The following is a 21072-nucleotide window of genomic DNA, read 5'->3' as shown; positions in this document are numbered from 1 at the left end:
TCCTCATTCTCTCCCGCTCCCTTCAACCTCTTCCCTTTTCCAACTTGTATGTCTGTCTGCCGCCCTCTCTCGATTTGCTCTTTCCTTTGTGTTTTTTCTTCTGCCTCTCAACCACCTTTCCTTCCAGGTCGTTTGAGTCCAAGTTGAAGTAGGCAGCTGGTGTTACCCACTTCCTCTACCTGGGGGGCCCACCCTGTCTGATCAGTGCTAGGGGCTCTGTTCTAACACTCTGGAACCTCTGTTTTCTTTTTCTTTTTGTTGTGTTTCCTTTTTTGTTTTTCTCTTCTGTTTCCGTGTAGGTCTCTTTAGTCAGCCTTGTAGCTAATGCCCTGGGCTACTCGGAACTAGGTGCCATAAAGTCCCTTAGGACCCTAAGAGCTTTGAGACCCTTAAGAGCCTTATCACGATTTGAAGGGATGAGGGTAAGATACTAAGAGCCGCTGATCCTTCTGCATGCCAATGGAACTGTTTAAGCATGCTAGAACTGATCACATGGTGGAAAGATCATTCAAACCCCAACTCTGTGATGCAGCTGCTCTTTGATCCTCCACTCTCTCCCCCGCACCTGCCCCGTGCGAGGAGAGTTGCATTAAGCTGCCTCATCACATTAATAAAGGCCCCACCCCCCAACAACATGCCATCGCAGAACATGTTACATTGGCTATTCTCATTTGGCCTGGCTTACCTGTAGCACTTGGGGCAGCTTTCTGGGCTGTTGACTTAATAGGGAGAATCACCAGGTGCAAAGAAGGGGAATTGTAACCCAGAGACCCCCCTGAAAAGCAGAGGCTGCAGGTAGGGAGATCTTGTGTAGGGCCATCAGCCAGGTGGGGACTGTGACCTTGGAGTCACTCAGCAAGCAGCTGAGAAGGAGCTTGAAGACACGCTGGCAGGCCTGGAATGGGGACTGAGCGGAATTTGGCACGGCCCTGGGGAAAGAAATGCTTTTCTTTGTATTGTGATTCCTCTTATTGCACCTTGTTGTTCTCAGCCCAGTCCCATAAGGACTGGCAGCCTCTGTCTGATGATAGCAAAGCTTTCCTCCTCACCCCCTACCCCTCTGCCCATGCTCTGTGATCCCCTGTCCTAACACTGTCAAAGGAGCAACCAGGTACGATGCCACATGATTATCAGCTAGTTCTCCTTCAATTACTTGACACCTGCTATTCCTGCTTTGGTGACACTCCACCCAAATCCAAAAGGTGCAAGGTGCTATCACCCTAACAATTTAGAAATAAGGCTCCCTCTTTAGGTGCCTTTTTGCTGTTTCTCTTGAATAAAAAAAAAAAAGTGTGTGTGTATATACACATGTGCACATACACACATACACACTGAAAAGTCAATTTCCTAAAACCAAGTGGGCAACAGGCTTTTGGTGGTAACGGTTGTCCTGTGGTGATCAGAGAGGTCTGTTGTACTTAACGAGACCAAGAAACCTCATTTCCATTCAGATGTTGAATACATGCAGGAGAGCAAACCAGAGGATGTGTTTTTCAATGTGCAAATGTCAGAATGTAGGAATGAATATTCAACAGTCGCAGTAGCCCGCACGCAAAGCCAGGCTAATTGGAGAAACGAGACACTCGACCGTGCTGCTTCATTCATTCCTCATCTGTGCCCCTGGCCACTAACTACTCTATGATGACACCCATGATTGTATGGAAAGATGAAAATTTCACTGGCGCTTGGGGATTTTATTATTTTAGTTTATTCACACAAATGCTTTTTGCAACAAATTTGTGCTTCTTTCTGTAGCACAGTCACAGTTTGGTTTACTAAACACCAGCTTTCTGCAACCCACCCAAAGCCATCTGCAGGAAGGCCAGTCCCCAGCAGCGTAAATCTATTTTAACTTGAAAAGCAAAACAAAACTCGGGATTCTTGGTCTTTCTCCCGTAGATGAGAGAGGCTTCAGGATGTGTGATAAGGTCGTGGTGCTGCTCAGGCTAAATGTAGGGAGAGAGGCTACTGCCGAGGGCTGGGTATTTTCGGTGGCCGTGGCGTCATTGAAACTGGGATTAAAATGCTCTTCCCTCCTCCCCCGCGTTCCCACTTTTATCAGAAGGGGTTAGTTAAATATTTTAAATAAATCATACTAATTTTTTGTTAAAGAGTTTGTTATTCATTTTGGTGACTAAAAAACTGAGGATTTAAAAAAAAAAAAAATCCCTTAAAGACAATATTTGCAACATTGTACCCAAGCCCAGTAGCCTGGGAGCCTCTACATTCCCCACAGTGATCCTGGGTCTCCTAAAATGAGACTGGTTACCGGAAGAAAGCCCAAGGAAAAAATGCCCAGCTGATACTTGCTACTAACTTTCTCAGTCTAGATGCTCATTATGTGGCAGAAACAAGCTGGTGCCGGCTTGCTCAGGAGGAAATTATTTGAATAATCCAGACACGGAGCCCTTTTGGTGGCCACACTCCTCCTTTTAGCCCTTCCCTTCCTCCCCTTTCCTGGACTCGCAGTTGCCACTGCCCCAAAACTTCTAGGACCTTTAAGAGGCCAGAGGTCCAGAATGGATGGTCAGAGCAGTAGAAAGCTTTATTGGAAAAGCATTGGAAAGAGGAGCTTGTATATCAAGGTTTTCTCAAACATGGGCAGGAACAAGTGAACCCAAAGCTAGGATTTCAAACAGTATAGAAACGTAGAGCTAAGGAAGCTCTGGTTTAGGAGTGTCACCTCATTTGGTTGACTCCAGCCAACAGCTCTGGCTGGGCAGGAGGAGAGGGCTCGGGTCCATTCCTCTGTTGTGGAAGAATAACTGCAAGGAAAAATATTGAATTTGCCGGAATTTATAGTTTATGTGTTATTTTTCTATGGGGGCATATGTCCTTAATTCCTTGCTTTGGGCTCTTGTGTCTACCCACACTTGAGAGATTACCCTTAGAAAATGTTAACTAAGAACTTTGCGAGAACCAAATACTAGCAATGCAGATGGGCTCAACTGTCACTGTGCTGCTCCGAGGACAGGCTCAGAGCGTCACTGGAGGGGGACGAACTGCCCTAGCCGGGCCTGGACACTGACCTCAGCCTCTTCCTCTCTCCTTCCTCAAACCAAAGACCAGAAAACTGAAACACTCATGCTATTGGAAAAGTAATCCTTGATGTAGTTCTTTGCTTTTCTCTCCTCCATAGTAATCTTCATTTAAGGTGTTGCTGTGCTATTACATATTTGAGGGCATTTAGGAGTAATGCTATGAAACATGCATGCATTTTTGTTGATTGTCAGTACATAGTGGTCCATTAAAGCCATGTTCCCTCTGCCAGATATTAGAAGCTATTTGACATATTTTATAGTGTTTAATTGAGCAGTAATATTCTAGCCATAGAGATGACAAAAATGCTGTAAAATTTGATATTCATTGGCATTTTATCATTAATTATATGAAATTTGTATCAATTGTTAAGTATAAACTTTCACTGAAAACAGTAGCTTTTTATAGATTGTTAGAACCTAGCTTTGAGTAATACTTCTATACCTCGTTTTTAAAAAATAATGAATTTCTTGAGAATTATTAGAGAGCAGAAGAGAAGGTTCAGTTTATTAAGAGACTATCCATGGACACTTGAATTCGCATTTATAACCCATCCATAGCGTGAGAGTTCAAAATAGCAAAGCATGGTTTCTTACCCTTTGTTTGCTGAGAATATCAGCACAATTATATACGGAGCACAATTAAACAACTTCTGTTTAACATATCGCAGCTCACCAGCTACTGTTTATAGCCAGAAAGAATTATTAGTAAATTTCATCAGCTCTGTTTACTATTTGATTCATAAAACTAAGGTAAGAAGTTTCTCTTTGGTTATGATTAATAAATGAAAATATGTTTACCTTATAAGTACATTGGATTTCATAGGATTTTTATGTTACACATGTCTGAGAACAAGGCTCAGTAAATAGTTCTGTGTATTGATTCCTTTGATCAATCTTTGAGTATAAAAGTGTGAAAAGATCACTTAGTCAGTTAGCTAATTATCCTTTCCTGCTGTTAATATTACACCATATTCAGCTGTAACACAAAGACACTATGTTGGACAGGTTAGGCTGGATTACAATAGGAGAGTTCCCAGAGGAGGTTGATTCTGAATTGAGATTTTAAAAACACTATTTCTAGGTTTCAGATCTTTGGGAGCCTTCTTCCCTGTGGCCTACCTGAGAGGATCCAGTAGAAGGTTGTGATCTCTCACCTAAGCTCTGCGGCAGACGCTGTCACAGAGACCTCGCTTTTGAATCTGCATAACCTCTTGTTGTTTGAGAAATGATTATTCCTGTTGTGGATCCCCTCCTTGTGCCTGTTCTTGAGCACATCTCGTTGCTTTCTGGTGCTCCCACCAAAGGGTGAGCAACTGTAAGCGAGGAGGTAAAATTCAGATCTGATCACCTGACAAATGTGGTCACAAGTAAATAAATATGAATATCAGTCTCCAAAATAGCACTGAGGGTTTTTCATATTTCAGATATTCTGGCTTTCCTTGCTCCATGTGATAAATGGTTGAAACACAATGATTTTATACGAATGACAGAGCTGTTAGATCTTGAAGAGATTTCTTGGTCTGAGAATTAAGAAATAACTGCCTCTCAGTCTAAAGGCCTTCATGTGTGATTTGGAGAAACACAAAACTAGTATTTTAATCTGAGGAAGAGGGATCCTTCGCAGAATGTCATTGCCTTTTTTATATAGGTCAGAACAGACATTGCTTCTCAGCCATGTGTTCCAATGAGTGACACGCAACCTAAGACAAAAGCGGGATATAAGGAAAACCTGGACCCACGCCGGGCTCTGGTTAGAGCCCAGAGCTGCCCGGTGTTCCCGCTGGGGCATCGTGCTTTCGGCCCTTTGGGTGCAGTGCCAGTTGGCAGCCTGAGCTGTCTCCTCTCTGCACCGAAAGCTGCAGGGTCATGGTGACAGTTGTCCCCTCCTTCTAACAAAACATTGGAAGACTTCGCTTATGTCCATTGTCTTCATTTTAGCTCCACTGATTCTCCTAGAATACCAGCAAAAGGAAGATGCATTCTTCCCATTTCAGAGTCCCCTTTCTGGGCCTTGGCAGCCCCACTTGGGACCACAGCAAGTAAGAATCAGGGCAGAAATGAACGCCAGCCTTGCCTTTGTCTCACCGTCTGAAATGCTGTTTTTATAAGCACTCAGCTCCTTAGGTGAAAACTGTTGCCACAGTGGACCTTGTCTAGCTACCTTCACGTACAGTGTGAAGCAAAATCAAAGTTAAAACAACCCAGAAACTTAGATTCCTGAGGGGATTTTTCCCCCCTTTACTTTTTTTTCTCATTTCTCAGCCTACTGTAGTCAGTGATTTTTAACAAGATGCCAGTTTGGGGTTTTAAGAGCGGTGATCTAACCAAAAACTTTCCCCCAAAAAAACTTGCCAATCCTATGTGAAGAGTCCAGTCAAGCTTTGGATTGAGCGGAGACGTCAGTGTTAGCCAAGCAAGGGGTGACTTAGATCCAGGAACCTACAAAATCAGGAAGAAGAAGCTGAGGAAGAAAAAGGAATCATGTATGAAAAACACATCTGTGCAGATTTTATTGTATACTGTTTGGTAGAGGGAATATAGCTTTTTTTTTTTTTTTCTTGAGCCTGCAAAATATGCATGCTCAGCTGTTGCCTGACGTTAAGATAACTGGCCTTGCATAGTCATAGAAGAGACTTTATGTACCGTTGACTGACTCACTGCTAACCCTAAAGGGTGATTCTCTGTGATTTTTAAACAGTCGCACTTGTTTTGCAGAGGGGGAATGTCTGTTGAAAGGCAACCTGTGAGCTTGAGATCTGTCAGATTTTCCCTTGGGGCATGTTTTATGAGAGGGAGGTTGGACTAAAATAATGTTTTTGGTCCAGGTTGATACCTAGGAGGGAAGACTAGGTCAACATGGGCAGGGGATTTGTGTTAGATGAAATAAATATGTAATTTATTAGAATTCTTCCAAATATATTTCATCGATTTAGAAAATTTTGGTCCTACTTCTGGACCTCTTCCAGTTACCCTAATTTCAAAAGGGACATGATGCTTCTGTAGCCAGCACAAGCCACACAATGTCATTCCCCTCCTGGAAATCAAAAAAAAAGTGTGTTTGCCCGTACTACTCCCCCACTCAGCAACCTCCCCCTTCCAATGCAGGTGGTGGTGAATGCCTTGGTGGGCGCCATCCCCTCCATCATGAATGTGCTGCTGGTGTGTCTCATCTTCTGGCTGATTTTCAGCATCATGGGAGTTAACCTATTTGCGGGAAAGTACCACTACTGCTTTAATGAGACTTCTGAAGAACGATTTGAAATTGAAATTGTCAACAATAAAACTGATTGTGAAAAGCTCATGGAGGGGAACAATACAGAAATCAGATGGAAGAACGTGAAGATCAACTTCGACAACGTTGGGGCAGGATACCTGGCGCTTCTTCAGGTGGTAAGTGTTGTTATTTTTTCTGTCCTATGAAGTTCAGGTGGGTAGCAGAAATCTTCTGTGGTTCTCCCCCCCAAACCGCCCCCCCCAAACCCCGCTTCCAGAATCAAGATGATTCTTAATAGGTCACCTGGCACTGGGTCATTTCTCAACCTAGTTCCAGGGAGACACTTTCCCCGCGTACTCTGACCACTCCAAGGAGCTCTTGATCAGCAACGAACAGCGGTTCCTGCGGCATAATAAAGTTGCAGAGCAATCGCCTTCTTTCTCCAGTGCAAGTGTGTAGCTAAAGAGAAAGGGGGAAAAAATGAAGATGAGTGCATAGATAAACAAACAAAAGTGAGGGCAGTTGGGTGGAGTAACGCCTGCACTGAAGTTAAGGGAAAGAACGTGGTGGTGCTATGTTGCTGCCACTCAGGTCAGCCCCAGAGGAAGGTCTCAGAGTATCACAGTGAGGAAGGGTTTATTGTAATCAGGTAACATTCCATTATGCCTAGCCTCCTCTTCCTCTTACCAGCTTTTGGGATGTTTTATAGGACTGTGTGAGGCAGTGAAAGTTCCTAGGCTTTGGAGTCAGACTGATGTAGGTTTGAGCCACACTCATTTATTGGATATGTCATCTTGGACAATTACCTAACCTCTCTGAGTCAGTTTCTTCCTCTATTAAATGTGGATAATAATACCATGTATGGTTGTCAGGAAGATTCATGATAATTTACTCAAATTTCTTACCACAGTGCCTGGCATATAGTCGTGCTTAATAATGGTATTTGCAATTATGTATTTTGTTACTAGTACAACTGTCTACATCATATAGTTGTTGGGTGTATTAAATGCTATTACGCAGGTGAAGCTCTCAACACAGTCTTAAATATTAAGCACTTACTGCTAACTGGTAGTAGGAGGCAGCGTTAAGGGGATGAGCAGTAGTTCATTTCATTCCAAAGTACTCTCATTGTTCTATCCCAGTTCAAGAAATTGTACCCGCAAATTGAATTTTAATTGGAGCAGCTCCAGGAGACCAATGCACATCCACCAGCCAGTCCAACATTAGTTCCACTGTCCCCACCACATGCCAGGTGCTGTGCTTGGCACTGCTAGAGCCATAAAACGAATAAAGAGCTGCCCACACCCTGAAAAAAACATAGAATCTGGTTAAGTAAATAAAACATACATAGAATGTGAGTGAAACATGGAGAATTGTAGTTGGTCACCCATATTTGTTTGCAAAATCAGGCTAGGTATACTAGATTGAGAAACAGAACTGGGAAGGGGCTGCCTAGGGTGAAGCCAGTATTGCCACTACCATAGGCTATACATGTACGTATTGGTAAAGGAGTAGTTCTGACTTAGGTTTTTTTGTTGTATTTTTTAATGCAGCTATGAATTTTCCAGAGCCAATTGCTTGTTTAACACCTTTTAAAAAATGATTCCTCCAAGTTCTAAGTACCCTCAGCAGATTCATGCTATTCATTCATGAATATGAGTTTCCCCCAGCTTTAGGCAACCTTCTCAGGCCCACTTTTAAGACCTTTTGTAAAACTATTGATCCAGTTACCATTGTCAACATGTTTCTCTGCCAAACTTTGATGTTATTTTAAGGGACGTAGACAAAGCTCCCTTGGGACGTGTATTAATAAACAGAAAAGGTGTATGTCCACGTGAGGCTACACTCAGTCTCCCTTTTTGTGTTCTCACTGAACCTAAGCCTGACCTCTTGGACCACTGCTTAGGCTCCCACCCACCCCCTCACAGGCACAGTCTAATGACTGACTCTGTTTGCCAGGCAACCTTCAAAGGCTGGATGGACATCATGTACGCAGCTGTAGATTCCCGAAAGGTAAGGATGTACCTGATGAAACCACAACCTTCCTAGATGCTAGGACGGGAGCAGCATGGTGGATCTCATCAGGAAAGAGAGGGGGGGTTGGAACCTTTATTGCTTGTTTTATTGATTATAGGACACTTGGCTCCTCTCAGTAAGTCATCACTCTCTTATGCTGACTCCAGACGACCAGGCTGCCTGCCCAGTGGGGCTGTCTGCTCCTCAGTGCTGCTTTGAAATAAGTGTGGCTCCTAGCAGACAGCCTCTCACCTCATGATTTGCATATTCTCCACCTAAGTCAGTGGTTCTCAACCTTCCTAATGCCGCTACCCTTTAATACAGTTCCTCATGTTGTGGTGACCCCCAATTTCATTGTTACAAATTGAACATAATTAAAGCATAGTGATTAATCACAAAAACAATATGTAATTATATGTGTGTTGTCCGATGGTCTTAGGCGACCCCTGTGAAAGGGTCGTTCGACCCTCAAAGGGGTCGTGACCCACAGGTTGAGAACCGCTGACCTAAGCCATGGCAGGAACAATGTCTTCTGAGGCAGGGCCTCCACGGTGAAGGAGACAGAGAACCTAGGGCTCCCCCTTCCCAGCTTGTTCAGCAGCTCGAGTGGTCAGTTATGGCTGATGTCCGTGGGAGGTCAGAACTGCCCACCTGGTCCCCAGGTGAGGAGCTGACTCTCTTCCTTTCTCTCCTGTCCTTTGACAGCCTGAAGAGCAGCCTAAGTATGAGGACAACATCTACATGTACATCTACTTTGTCATCTTCATCATCTTCGGCTCCTTCTTCACCCTGAACCTGTTCATTGGTGTCATCATTGATAACTTCAATCAACAAAAGAAAAAGATAGGTCTCCTCCCCTCCTTGCCAGCGGTCAGAGGTCCACCCAGATGAGAGCGTAGCTCTCTGTGTCTCTGACCCTATCTCGAGAGAGGGAGCACCTTTCTTCCTCTAAAATCCATACTGTCACGTCACTGTGGCACTTGCCCCACTGCACAATAGCCCCAACCAGCCCTTCCTGTTGAGGCCTGGATTTCAGTGTGTGGCTTACCACAGTTACTAGCAGTCTTATTCTTGAGACCTTTTACTGGTTGTGGTCTCCTACCAGAGGGAAGTAGGGTAGGAGAGGGTCTAGTGCAGTGATGGCGAACCTTTTGAGCTCGGCGTGTCAGCATTTTGAAAAACCCTAACTTAACTCTGGTGTCGTGTCACATATAGAAATTTTTTGATATTTGCAACCATAGTAAAACAAAGATTAATATTTTTGATATTTATTTTATATGTTTAAATGCCATTTAACAAAGAAAAATCAACCAAAAAAAATGAGTTCGCGTGTCACCTCTGACACGCGTGTCATAGGTTCGCCATCACTGGTCTAGTGACAGGAGTGAAAAGGGAAGCAAATGAATAGCTACAGTGAGAAGTAGAAATTGTCTGGACTTGTAACTGTCCACATTAATCCCTGGGTACTACTACTAGCAAATTGGGATTGAGAGGCCATCCTTAGAAAATTCACTTCCTTACTTGTCCCAGATGGTTAACAATTTTCCAAAGCAAATTGAAAAGATTACTTGTTACTCATTTTATAAATCAAGTCTATCCCAACCCACTCCAAGGAGCGCCCCAGATTGTTTTCTTGCATCAGAATTTCTATATTTTTAATATTGTTAGAAATAAATGGGCCATTAGCCAGGACTTGAAAATCCTTTTATTTTAAAATGTCTTTTCCCTCGAATTTTGTCAAGAAAGCAGCACCCCCCCCCGCCCCCCCCCCAAAAAAAATTAGGAATCCTGAGATGTGACTATCTTCAAAGCCATTGCTCTCAAGGTTAGCCTTCCCTGAGAGTCTGTAATTGGGCCGTTCATTTCCTTCCTTCCTGGCAGAGCTCAGGAAACCCAAGCTGAAACAAAGGCAGGTGTCTCTTTGAATTACAGTGGTTGTCCCAGGTCTGCCTCACTCTGGGACAACCATTAGCTGAACTGACCTTGGGAGAGGAAAGGGGATAAGTGTCCCTCAGTTCCCAATTTTGAACCTTGGGTTCCAAAGCCGTAACCCTTGAGAACCGGTTGTAATCGCTGCTTCTCTCTTCCCTCCTTTACTTTGGAGGTCAGGACATCTTCATGACTGAGGAACAGAAGAAGTACTACAACGCCATGAAAAAGCTGGGTTCGAAGAAGCCACAGAAACCCATTCCCCGCCCCCTGGTGAGTGCACTGTGCAGGCCCCGGGCAGTGAGGCCCCGTATGGAAGCAGACACCGGTAGGGTTACTTCGGAGGAAGGAAAGGGGTGAGTGATGGGCTGCCTGTGCCCTCGCATCGTCTCCTGCTCACCGCATCCAGAAGACCTGAGGAGAATGGCACAAGGACAGGGATGAAGGTGTGGGGTGGCTTTTACATGTGAGCTTGACCTTGCCTCTGGGCTTCCTTGGGCAGCAGCAGGAAATTGGCATGTTAACCACATTGGCTCTGGCCCTGCCAGAGAAATGTTTAAGAGGCAGCTAAAAACTCACAGAGGACGGAGGAATGAACACTGATGTCTTTCCTATCAGTCCGAGATAGGTTTAGCCATCATTTCCTCAACACTCTACCCCACAGGTCAGCCTTGTGCCTAGAAGCTAACATAGTGCTTCCGGGTATTTGTGGGAGCAGAAGAGAGTGAAGCTAGGAGAGCCTGGCGTCCTGGTCTCCTCCTTGAACTGAGCCTTCTGTAAAGCAGATTTGGCGCCTGGGATTCTGCTTTACCCTCTGTTGGTGGTTGTCCTCTTGCTTCAGAGCAGAGGCTCCTGATGCCCCGTGGCCCCCAAAGACCAGGTTCAAAGTTCCTTCTTCTGTAACTTGCATTTAAAGTAACACACACACACACCCAGCAGAACTCTTAAAATAGAAGCTTTCCTGGCAACTCCTTTTGTAAACATAATAGTAGAGCTACTTTGTTTTAATCAAGAGTGGGAGTTCCAGAGTATTTTCCCTACTCACCGCCACACCTGGCATACTCGCCTCACCAAATTCTAAAAAAAAAGAAAAGAGCGGCAATTTCGAAATCTCTAGGTGAAGTGACACTGATGTTGGGGTCTGCCCATGTTCCTGCTCCCCTGAGAGAGCAGCAGGATCGAGCTGGCTGGTATTATATAAAGAAACAGCGCACTCTGATCAACAGGATGGCAACCACAGCCTGCTTAGAAAGGCTTTCATGAATCCTTCGTTTCTTTCTTCCCCTTCTCCCCACCCCAGAACAAAATCCAAGGTATCGTCTTTGATTTTGTCACTCAACAAGCCTTTGACATTGTTATCATGATGCTCATCTGCCTTAACATGGTGACAATGATGGTGGAGACAGACACTCAGAGCAAGCAGATGGAGAACATCCTCTACTGGATTAACCTGGTCTTCGTCATCTTCTTCACCTGTGAGTGTGTGCTCAAAATGTTTGCCCTGAGGCACTACTACTTCACCATTGGCTGGAACATCTTCGACTTCGTGGTCGTCATCCTCTCCATTGTGGGTGAGTGGGGCAGGCGGGAAGGGAGATGGGCATCTGACTGGCCTTGAGGACAAGATTCCTGGGAGAGCAACGAGTTACGCAGGTCTGGGGTGCAGGCCGGTCACGCTCTTCGCTTAAGCCCATGTGTCACCTTATGACAGCCCAGGAAGCGGGCCATTTTATTACCTTCACTGTAAAGACATGAAGGTCACTCAGCTCAGAGGCAGCAGAAGCAGAACTCAGGTTGGTGTTTTAACAGCAACTGTGTGGCATTTTGCTTCACCTAAAGGTTGAAGGGGTGCTGTTCTGGCAGACAGAGGAAATGCTGTCCCATTGCTTGCCCTCTCAGAACCATTCCTTGCCTTCTTAAAAGGCATCCTGAATGGTGAAACACTGCCTCGGTGGGTCTGACTGACAGGCTAGCAGAGAGAGAGTGCCCGAGCCCCCTGGGGACCAGTTCCAGAGCTCTGGTGGCCAGGCTGGTTTAGTGACGCGGCACTCACCTGGGCCTGGGCCACTTTCTAGTTTCTGTCCTCAGGGGCAGCATGTCCAAATATGTGTTGCTACATGGAACACTAATCCCATCATCCATCTCTTCCCCAATAAAAGGATCCCATGATGAAATTACTTTGGGCAACACTGTACAGTGAGTTTCCCTGGTGAGGGTCACAGAGCACAGCAGTCTCTAGAGCAGTGATGGCGAACCTATGACACGCGTGTCAGAGGTGACACGCGAACTCATTTTTTTTGGTTGATTTTTCTTTGTTAAATGGCATTTAAACATATAAAATAAATACCAAAAATATTAATCTTTGTTTTACTATGGTTGCAAATATCAAAAAATTTCTATATGTGACACGGCACCAGAGTTAAGTTAGGGTTTTTCAAAATGCTGACACGCCGAGCTCAAAAGGTTCGCCATCGCTGCTCTAGAAGGCTCCTGGAAGTCCTGCAGTAAAGACTTGTTTAATACACCATCCCACTTTTCTTTGATCACAACATCTTTTTCAAGTTATAATAATGATACCTTACATTTTAGTGGAATTAGTATGTGCTGATCACCATTCCAAGTGCTTTGCATGTTTTAATTTATAGCCCGTCCAACAGCCCTGTAAGTATCAGCAAGCACAGAGCAGCTGCTGAGACATGGGACTCGTAAGTGAGCAAACGGGATTCAAGCCCAGCGCCCGGCCTCAGGCCCACACTCTCAGCCTCCCCCGAGCACACGTTGAACAGTGCTGCCCTTTCCACTGTGCCCAACCCTTTTCTGCCCCCCCATCACTGAGTGGGACAGAAAACCCGCAGACCAGACCGTGCCCCCTGCTCTCAAAAATAGATTTTAATGATTGGAGTTTCTATTAGATATCATTAATTTGCTCAGAAATGAAAGTATAGAAATTATCTTTTTTTTTTTTTTTTTAAATATATTTTACCGACTCTTCACAGAGAGGAAGGGAGAGAGATAGAGAGTGAGAAACATCGATGAGAGAGAAACATCGATCAGCCGCCTCCTGCACATCTCCCACTGGGGATGTGCCCGCAACCCAGGTACATGCCCTCGACCGGAATCAAACCCGGGACCCCTCAGTCCGCAGGCCGACGCTCTATCCACTGAGCCAAACCGGTTTTGGCAGAAATTATCTTTTTAAAGAGGATCTGGGGTGAAACTAGCCCTGGAACCTCCTGAAAGGCCCCGTAAATGGTGTTCCTGCTGCCTGGGTTGCTGTTTGCCCCATCTCTCTCCTATTCTCTGGGGACAAATAGACATTCATCCGACAAAACATCACTCAGGCATCTTCTCTCTGAAGCCTTACTTGGCCACCATACATGCAATGCAAGTTACCTGACTTCTTATGGCCACTGGTTATGGCTTCATTGAGAAGTGAAAGGAAGAGAGCGGAATAGCGATTTGGGGCCTGGATGAGGTAGAGGTTTTCTTAAAAGTTCAAACACCCATGGAATTCTAGCTCCAGATGAAACCCCAAGAGGTTACCTGGCCTACTTTGAACTTCCTGCCTCTTGTCCTTTCCTGAGAGTCTTACCTACCTTAAAACCTTCAGGTAAGGGGAGTCCACCGCCTTCTGCTGATCGTCACCCAATGTTTATGAATCCTTATGGTTGAAAGACATATTTTAACTTAAAGTCAGTCCCTCATGTCGGTTGAAGCCCGTGTTGTCTCACTGGGGCCTCGACAGCAGAAGGCACCGAAGGAGGAGACCACACTTTTGTCTTCCCTGCAGGTTCCCATCCTTTCCATCTGCTCTTCCTTCTGTGGCCCTTGTGGGGCTCCCATTATTGCTCTGTAGCTTTAAGGCAAGTGGTCTGGTGGAGGTGGGCCGCTGGCTGAGTGTGGATAGAACACAGCCCTCTGGTGTGTACATTTTCACCATCTACTGTTATTTCCTACTAATGTCTCGACCTTTTTATCTACCCGTACTTGTTTCAAAATTTAGAGGCTGAGTTAAAAGCCACTCGCGAGTGGTCTCTTTAGTTTTCTAGACTCATTCTTTGGGGTATGGACATGGGGCGATGAGAAACCAAAATGTCTTTTCAGAGCCAGGAAGAAGGTACCCTGAAAATGGGCGGCATCACCAGAATAACTCAGACATCACAGCCAAAGGGAGCAGAGCCACAGGGCGGAGCGGGGCCTCTCATTGCTGTGTGTGGACATGGGAATTTGACAGCATTTTGGAAAAGAACTGATAGCACCTCAGGAAGCCATACGTGCACAAATTTGAAAATAACTAATTATCCTTGAGTGGGAAACCAGACAAATGAGGACCTAGTCATGATTTTCAACCATTATCATGAATAATCTAAAATTATTTTAATACCAGATTTCACAATGTTAAATCTAAAAGCAAGATAGAAATCTAAAAAGATTTGATCTAAAAAGAGATATATTTTAATTCCTTAAGCATGTAAAATGCTATTTATATATTACTTATGGATCCATACATACCAAAATCATAATGGCACCGCAGTGATACACACTGTGTTCAGGACTGTGGTTGCTTCTGGGAATGAAGAAGAAGCAACCTGGTGAAATGCTAGCGTCTCTTAAATCTGGGTGTTACCTACATGGGTGTCTATTTTATTGTTTTATCTTTTTTTATATCTTTGAAACATGTGATTTTCTTTTTTATCATGATAGTTCAGATTGAATAGTAAGGCAGTTAGTTATTCTATAAAGTCCTTTGAACTTAAGGGTTTCATTATACCATGTGACACAGTAAAGAGAAAGGATGTCTCCAACCCCAGTAACATATCTTCTTCTATTCCTCTTCTTAGGAATGTTCCTGGCGGATATAATTGAGAAATACTTTGTTTCCCCAACCCTATTCCGAGTCATCCGATTGGCCCGTATTGGGCGCATCTTGCGTCTGATCAAAGGCGCCAAAGGGATTCGGACCCTGCTCTTTGCCTTAATGATGTCCTTGCCTGCTCTGTTCAACATTGGCCTTCTGCTCTTCTTGGTCATGTTCATCTTCTCCATCTTTGGGATGTCCAATTTTGCGTATGTGAAGCACGAGGCTGGCATTGATGACATGTTCAACTTTGAGACGTTTGGCAATAGCATGATCTGCCTGTTCCAGATCACAACCTCCGCTGGGTGGGATGGCCTGCTGCTGCCCATTCTCAACCGCCCGCCTGACTGCAGTCTGGACAAGGAGCACCCCGGGAGTGGCTTTAAGGGAGACTGCGGGAACCCCTCAGTGGGCATCTTCTTCTTCGTAAGCTACATCATCATCTCCTTCCTAATTGTTGTGAACATGTACATTGCCATCATCTTGGAGAACTTCAGTGTAGCCACCGAGGAAAGTGCAGACCCTCTGAGTGAGGACGACTTTGAGACCTTCTACGAGATCTGGGAGAAGTTCGACCCCGACGCCACGCAGTTCATCGAGTACTGTAAGCTGGCAGACTTCGCAGATGCCTTGGAGCATCCTCTGCGAGTGCCCAAGCCCAACACCATTGAGCTCATTGCCATGGATCTGCCCATGGTCAGCGGGGACCGCATCCACTGCTTGGACATCCTTTTTGCCTTCACCAAGCGGGTCCTGGGAGACAGCGGGGAGCTGGACATCCTTCGACAGCAGATGGAGGAGCGGTTCGTGGCGTCCAATCCTTCCAAAGTGTCTTACGAGCCGATCACGACCACACTGCGGCGCAAGCAGGAGGAGGTGTCGGCCGTGGTCCTGCAGCGCGCCTACCGGGGACATTTAGCAAGGCGGGGCTTCATTTGCAAAAAGACAGCTTCCAACAAGCTGGAGAACGGAGGCACACACCCGGAGAAGAAGGAGAGCACCCCGTCTACCGCCTCCCTCCCATCCTATGACAGTGTGACTAAACCTGAGAAGGAGAAACAGCAGCGGGCAGAGGAAGGAAGAAGGGAAAGAGCCAAAAGACAGAAAGAGGCCAGAGAATCCAAGTGTTAGAGGAAAGCGAAAATTTAATATTGTACAGACTTAAAATGCGCAAGTGAAAGATTGTTTACAAACTTCCTGAATATTATCAGTGCAGAACAGCTATGGAGACACTTTACCCTGACGATCTATACCAAACGTAGTCTGCTTACCATGTCACATGGTTGCATCTTGAGCAGTGACCTGCCCAGGGCAAAGGACCCTGCCCCCCGACTCGCAGATTTTCTAACGCTTGGGCAGGTGGTTACTGCATGTTCCACATCAGTCAATGCAACTTAGGACAAAACTAAACAGGACACAAAAACAGAGGAGAGGCTGCCGGGACCAGCATATTTCCCTTGCAGCCACATGGATCTTATTTTTTCATTTTGTTGATTCTCAGAAGCAGAAAGCATCACTTTAAAAAGTTCGTTTGTTCATGCAAACTATATTTGCATTCCTCCATTAGTTAAGCTACGCAGCAAAAGAAAACACACACACACACACACACTCACACTCACACTCACACTCACACTCACATGTAGCCCATGTCATTTAATTGTCAGTTTCTTTGACATAAACCGCATCTTCTCCACATGGGCTGCACGTGGTTTGGAGATGGGTGGGGGCAAACAATCAGGTTTCTTCAGGCTGAGGAGGACTTGCTCAGGCCGATTCCAAACATTGTGCTCGTTCAATGCGTGGAAATGATTTGCATGATGGCATGCCGTGATCAGAAGTCATGCATGAGAACCATACACCACAGGACGCTGCTCATCCTGTCCCCTGCACTGGGTCAGCCTTCCAACAGGACCCAGCCCTGCACCGTTCACTGTATTTGGGAAAAAAAATGGTAAGAGTTCCATACCCACCATAATTCTTTATGAATTCTTAGAAGCCTTTCATACACCTGATAGGGAAACATAACCAACCAATTGACCACGTCCAACAAAAACAAACCCAATCCAACAAGCAGATGGATCCGTGTGTGTATATGTTTAACAGACATCTCTTACAGCCATTGTTGCACATTTTGAAAGATGAACTGTTTAATGCTGCTCTGTGTCCCGTACGTGGGGAAATTTTGATCTCAAATGGCTTGTATTAATAATGTCACTGTAAAACCAAATCCTAGGGCTAAACACAAAAATCAAAAGTTCATCTGGAGAACTGACACTTATTTGGGATAGAGGTAAAAATGCTATTCAGAGTAGTATGTTATCTCTAGGGGGTAACTTGGGGAACTTACAACACCTTTCGTTGGGGGTGAAGGGGTGCTCACTTCATCTGGTATCACGCCCTTCTGCATGTGGCTTCCTCTGGGCTCGGGTCCACATGGAGAGGGGTTCAGACGGTCTGAACAGGCCTCCCTTCTGCAGAGGGGTTGTCCCAAGCTCACACACTGCATGATCCCTCTCACCTCCCTCACATTTTCCACCGAGCAGGGCTTCCCTTGCCCACAGAGGTGGGTGAGGGCAGCAGCACTGGGGCTATGGCTGCAGTTTCTTCACGTACTGTTAGAATAACTCATCACTGGTGGGACCTGAGGTAGTGATGGCGCCTCCTCTGAACCAAGCCCACTTGGTTTCTTTATTGCACTGATTCTCACGAGAAAACAACTTATTTATTCTTAAAATGTTCCAGCTTCCCCCAGCGCATTCCCTTCCAGCCAGTTTTGCTGTCTGCTTAGCAACCTGCTCATTGCCATTGGAGAATGGCTTTTGGGGGGAGCGTCCTCTCTCTCATTCCATCTCCTGCTTTAGGGAAGACAGTTTTTAGTAGCCCAGGGGTTTCTTGTCTGATGACTAGATTTTAAAGCCAAGACGCTGCAGTTGAATGTGTCAGGAAGTCTATACAAAGAATGAGGAGAGACTTTCGCTTGCTAACCAAATCAAAATGAATTTTCCCTGAACCTTATAACAGAGGGGAGGGAAAGAACCCATAATCAGACACACCAATCTGCCTTGCAGTAGACGCACTTTGGATGTATGTCCACCTGACTAGTTTTGCGTAGAACAAACCACAGCGAGTCGGGAAGCAGAGCTTTCTGTCCTGCTGGACCATTCGATGCGGGCCAGCTCTCGTAAGCCTGCTTCTGTGGCACCACGGTGGAACTTTCGCACTACGCCCAACACGAGGTTGAAAAGGCATCTCTTTAGGTGACCCTGCTAACCGCTAGGATGAATGCATAGCATCGTGTACAGGTTACATCGTAAACAGCACAAAACAGAAGCTGACGTGTGTGGTTATTCTTTTTAAGAGAATTATAAATACTGTAATATATCATTTTATTTTATTGGCATGCCTTTTTGTAAATACAAAATTATTAACGTACTAAATAGGAAATGGCTTCTGGCTTATGCCATTGTCATGTTTATTTTTATTTTTTATACTTTCCTTTCTTTCTTAGAACTTAGATGCTGTCAGCCAATGTACATCCCCAAACCAGACAGACAGACAAAAAAATTTTTTATTGCTAATGGTCTTTTCCAAAACAACACAAATATATATTTTTGTTCCAATGTGCAATAAATTCTAACCACTTCTATGCAAGATTTGGCTAAACTTCATAACTGTTTCTTAGGATTGAGATGGGCAAGAGAGCTATAAGGTCCCACTCGCTACCCCAAGTGCTCGTGCTAACGATACCGTTAAGCTATTAGAACATATTCATGAGTCTTTTCTGATATCTGACCCTTTCCCTCCCCCCAGACCTGATCCCAGCCCAGCAGGCTATCTCCTCAGGCACACGCGGGCCTTGGTATCTGACACCCATCAGCCAGCTTCACAGGAAAGACGCCACCACCACTCTATTTGAGGTTTCACTTTTTTTTTCTTCAGATTTTTCCCACCATCTTTTTCCTCCCCTCCGTCCCTCCACCCACCCACCACTCTCACTCACTCACCTGCCCTGCTCCACACTTCTTTGGTAGTAAATGACACCATCACCAGCAGTTTACACCCGCAGTTAACAGGCATTGAACCGAGAGAATCAGTGGTGACGTTTCTGTACGTCTTCACTGAGTGGGTAAGCGGCAACGCTTTGCCAAATATTAACGAAGCCAATCAAAAAGCAGCAGCAGCCACAGTATCACTGCACATATATATATATATAGATATATAAATACAATATAAATATTTATTTTTTGTAGCCAGGTCCTTGGTGCAGTATTTATACTCCACAATCCACCTTTAAAAAAGGACAAAAAGCAAAAAGACGTGTGTGATGCTGTTCATTTAAAATGCAGAGCCAAAGCCACTGAGCGGCAGCGGACACGGTTGCTGGTTTGTGTGGAAAAACACCTTCCCCCTCTTTCCTTGATCTCTTTGTTACTCGCAATGAGGAGACTCCACAATCGAAAGCAGAGGGCGAGAGCAGGGACAAACGGGGGTCGGCATGTCCAACTCCCACCCTCGCCGAATGGGCCTCTCTTGGCACCAGAAGTTGACCTGGGAGAGTTAAATAGAAACTCCCAATCAAAGCCCCTGGAACAACAGTGCCCAGAGCTCTTTTATTTTCTGCCGCAACCAACGTAAACTTGTGCAAGACCAATAGTGAAGATTAGTGTATTAGTGAATGCATGGGGGCCACCACTGCTCTAAATGAGACATGACAAAACGTACATCACTACTATCATCCAAAAAAGGAGACATAATAAAAACGACCCTTTTTCCTGTACAAGGGAAGCCTGTCTTGCTGTGTGTGTGTTGCTTGACTATCCCAATTCTTGAGTCCTGGGAGGGGTCTGGGAATTGGGACCTTAGCACATCTGGGGAAAGGAGAGGAATGGAGAGAGATCAGGGTCTCTAGCCACATTCTGGCTGAGAGGTAGAGATTGGAGAGAAAAGCAAGGTCCTGACACCTGCCCACCCCCACCCCCACCCCTGCATTCGCCCATTGCATGCCTCACACCTCCGTAGGCCAGGCCGGTGCTTACAGGCCCACGAAACCCCTTCCTCACCAGTCCAGCTGGCAGAGCCCCAGGGATGATATCAGCCAGCCCAGCTGGGCTGGCCTTCTGCCTTTTTCACCAGTTTGTGAAAAAAATCTAACCCAGTGCCCCCAAGCTCAGGCGTGCACGATGCCCAGCAGCCTCCACTCTGCTAGCTATGCTGGGCCTTGCCCTCCATCACCCCCAGATAAACCAGCGCACCAGGGCTGGCCTCGTTCACATTTGTGCAGGGATGAGGGGCCCCCCTCCGCTGCCCTCACCCTGCCCTGCTTTGGGGACATCCCTCTCTAGGCCATGTCTCCCGATCCAGAAACACTCTCAGGAGGATTCTGAAGTGCCCACTCTAGTCTGCTCCAGTAGCTCCACTCTGGAGAGAAATGGCTGGTAGGTCAGTCCCCATCCTCCCCCGGTCCCCAGCCTCCAGGCCTAATATGGAGGTGAGATTGCCATGGATTACGACTTTGTGACTTGAGTCCTGGGCATCTTCTGTAGCGATGCCTCTTTCTTTTCTCAGATGTTGCCCAAAGTTTTGCAAAAAGCTTCGTTCATTTTCAGGTACCCCCACCCCCTAAAGAATTGGCTGCAACTAGCCAGCCAGGGGGACAGCAGGAGAGAAGAGGAAGTCGGGATTGGGAGGGGCCCAAGGTTTGCACAGAGTCTGCATTGTGGCTTAGCTCTATGCTTTCTTGGATTCCCTTTTTAAGATTACCAAGATTTCCTCCATTAAACGCTGCTGAGGCACCCCCTGCCCTTGTCCCCCACTACTGTTTGCTGTACATAGAGGCTAAGGGGGGTGGGGTGGGGTGGGGTGGGTGTGCACTTGTGTGTGTGTGAAGAATGTATATAGGTAAAGGGGAGCGGGGCCAGTGGTTCCAGAAAAGGGACAGAACTCCTGTGTTCCATTCCCAGCTCGGCCGCTGGCTCGCTGTGTGGCCTTGGGCAAGTCACTTAACCTCTCTGTGC

General features: G+C 45.8%; 1 protein-coding gene across 1 annotated transcript in view; it reads left to right on the top strand.

Moving 5' to 3' along the window:
• The window catches only part of SCN8A (sodium voltage-gated channel alpha subunit 8), a 186059-nt gene extending 165165 nt beyond the window's left edge, over nt 1–20894 (top strand). The window contains exons 21-27 of the mRNA XM_036300192.1: nt 300–422; nt 6147–6431; nt 8215–8268; nt 8977–9114; nt 10369–10473; nt 11501–11771; nt 15042–20894. Coding sequence (XP_036156085.1) covers nt 300–422; nt 6147–6431; nt 8215–8268; nt 8977–9114; nt 10369–10473; nt 11501–11771; nt 15042–16189 — 2124 coding nt within the window. The 3' untranslated portion in view covers nt 16190–20894. The remainder of the gene's footprint in view (nt 1–299; nt 423–6146; nt 6432–8214; nt 8269–8976; nt 9115–10368; nt 10474–11500; nt 11772–15041) is intronic.
• The last annotated feature ends 178 nt before the right edge of the window (nt 20895–21072 follow it).

Source organism: Myotis myotis, unplaced genomic scaffold (genome assembly GCF_014108235.1).
Source record: "Myotis myotis isolate mMyoMyo1 unplaced genomic scaffold, mMyoMyo1.p scaffold_m19_p_3, whole genome shotgun sequence".
Classification (NCBI taxonomy): Eukaryota; Metazoa; Chordata; class Mammalia; order Chiroptera; family Vespertilionidae; genus Myotis; species Myotis myotis.
The sequence above is the reverse complement of the archived record's forward strand: the minus strand, read 5'-3'. Positions and strand labels throughout refer to the sequence as shown.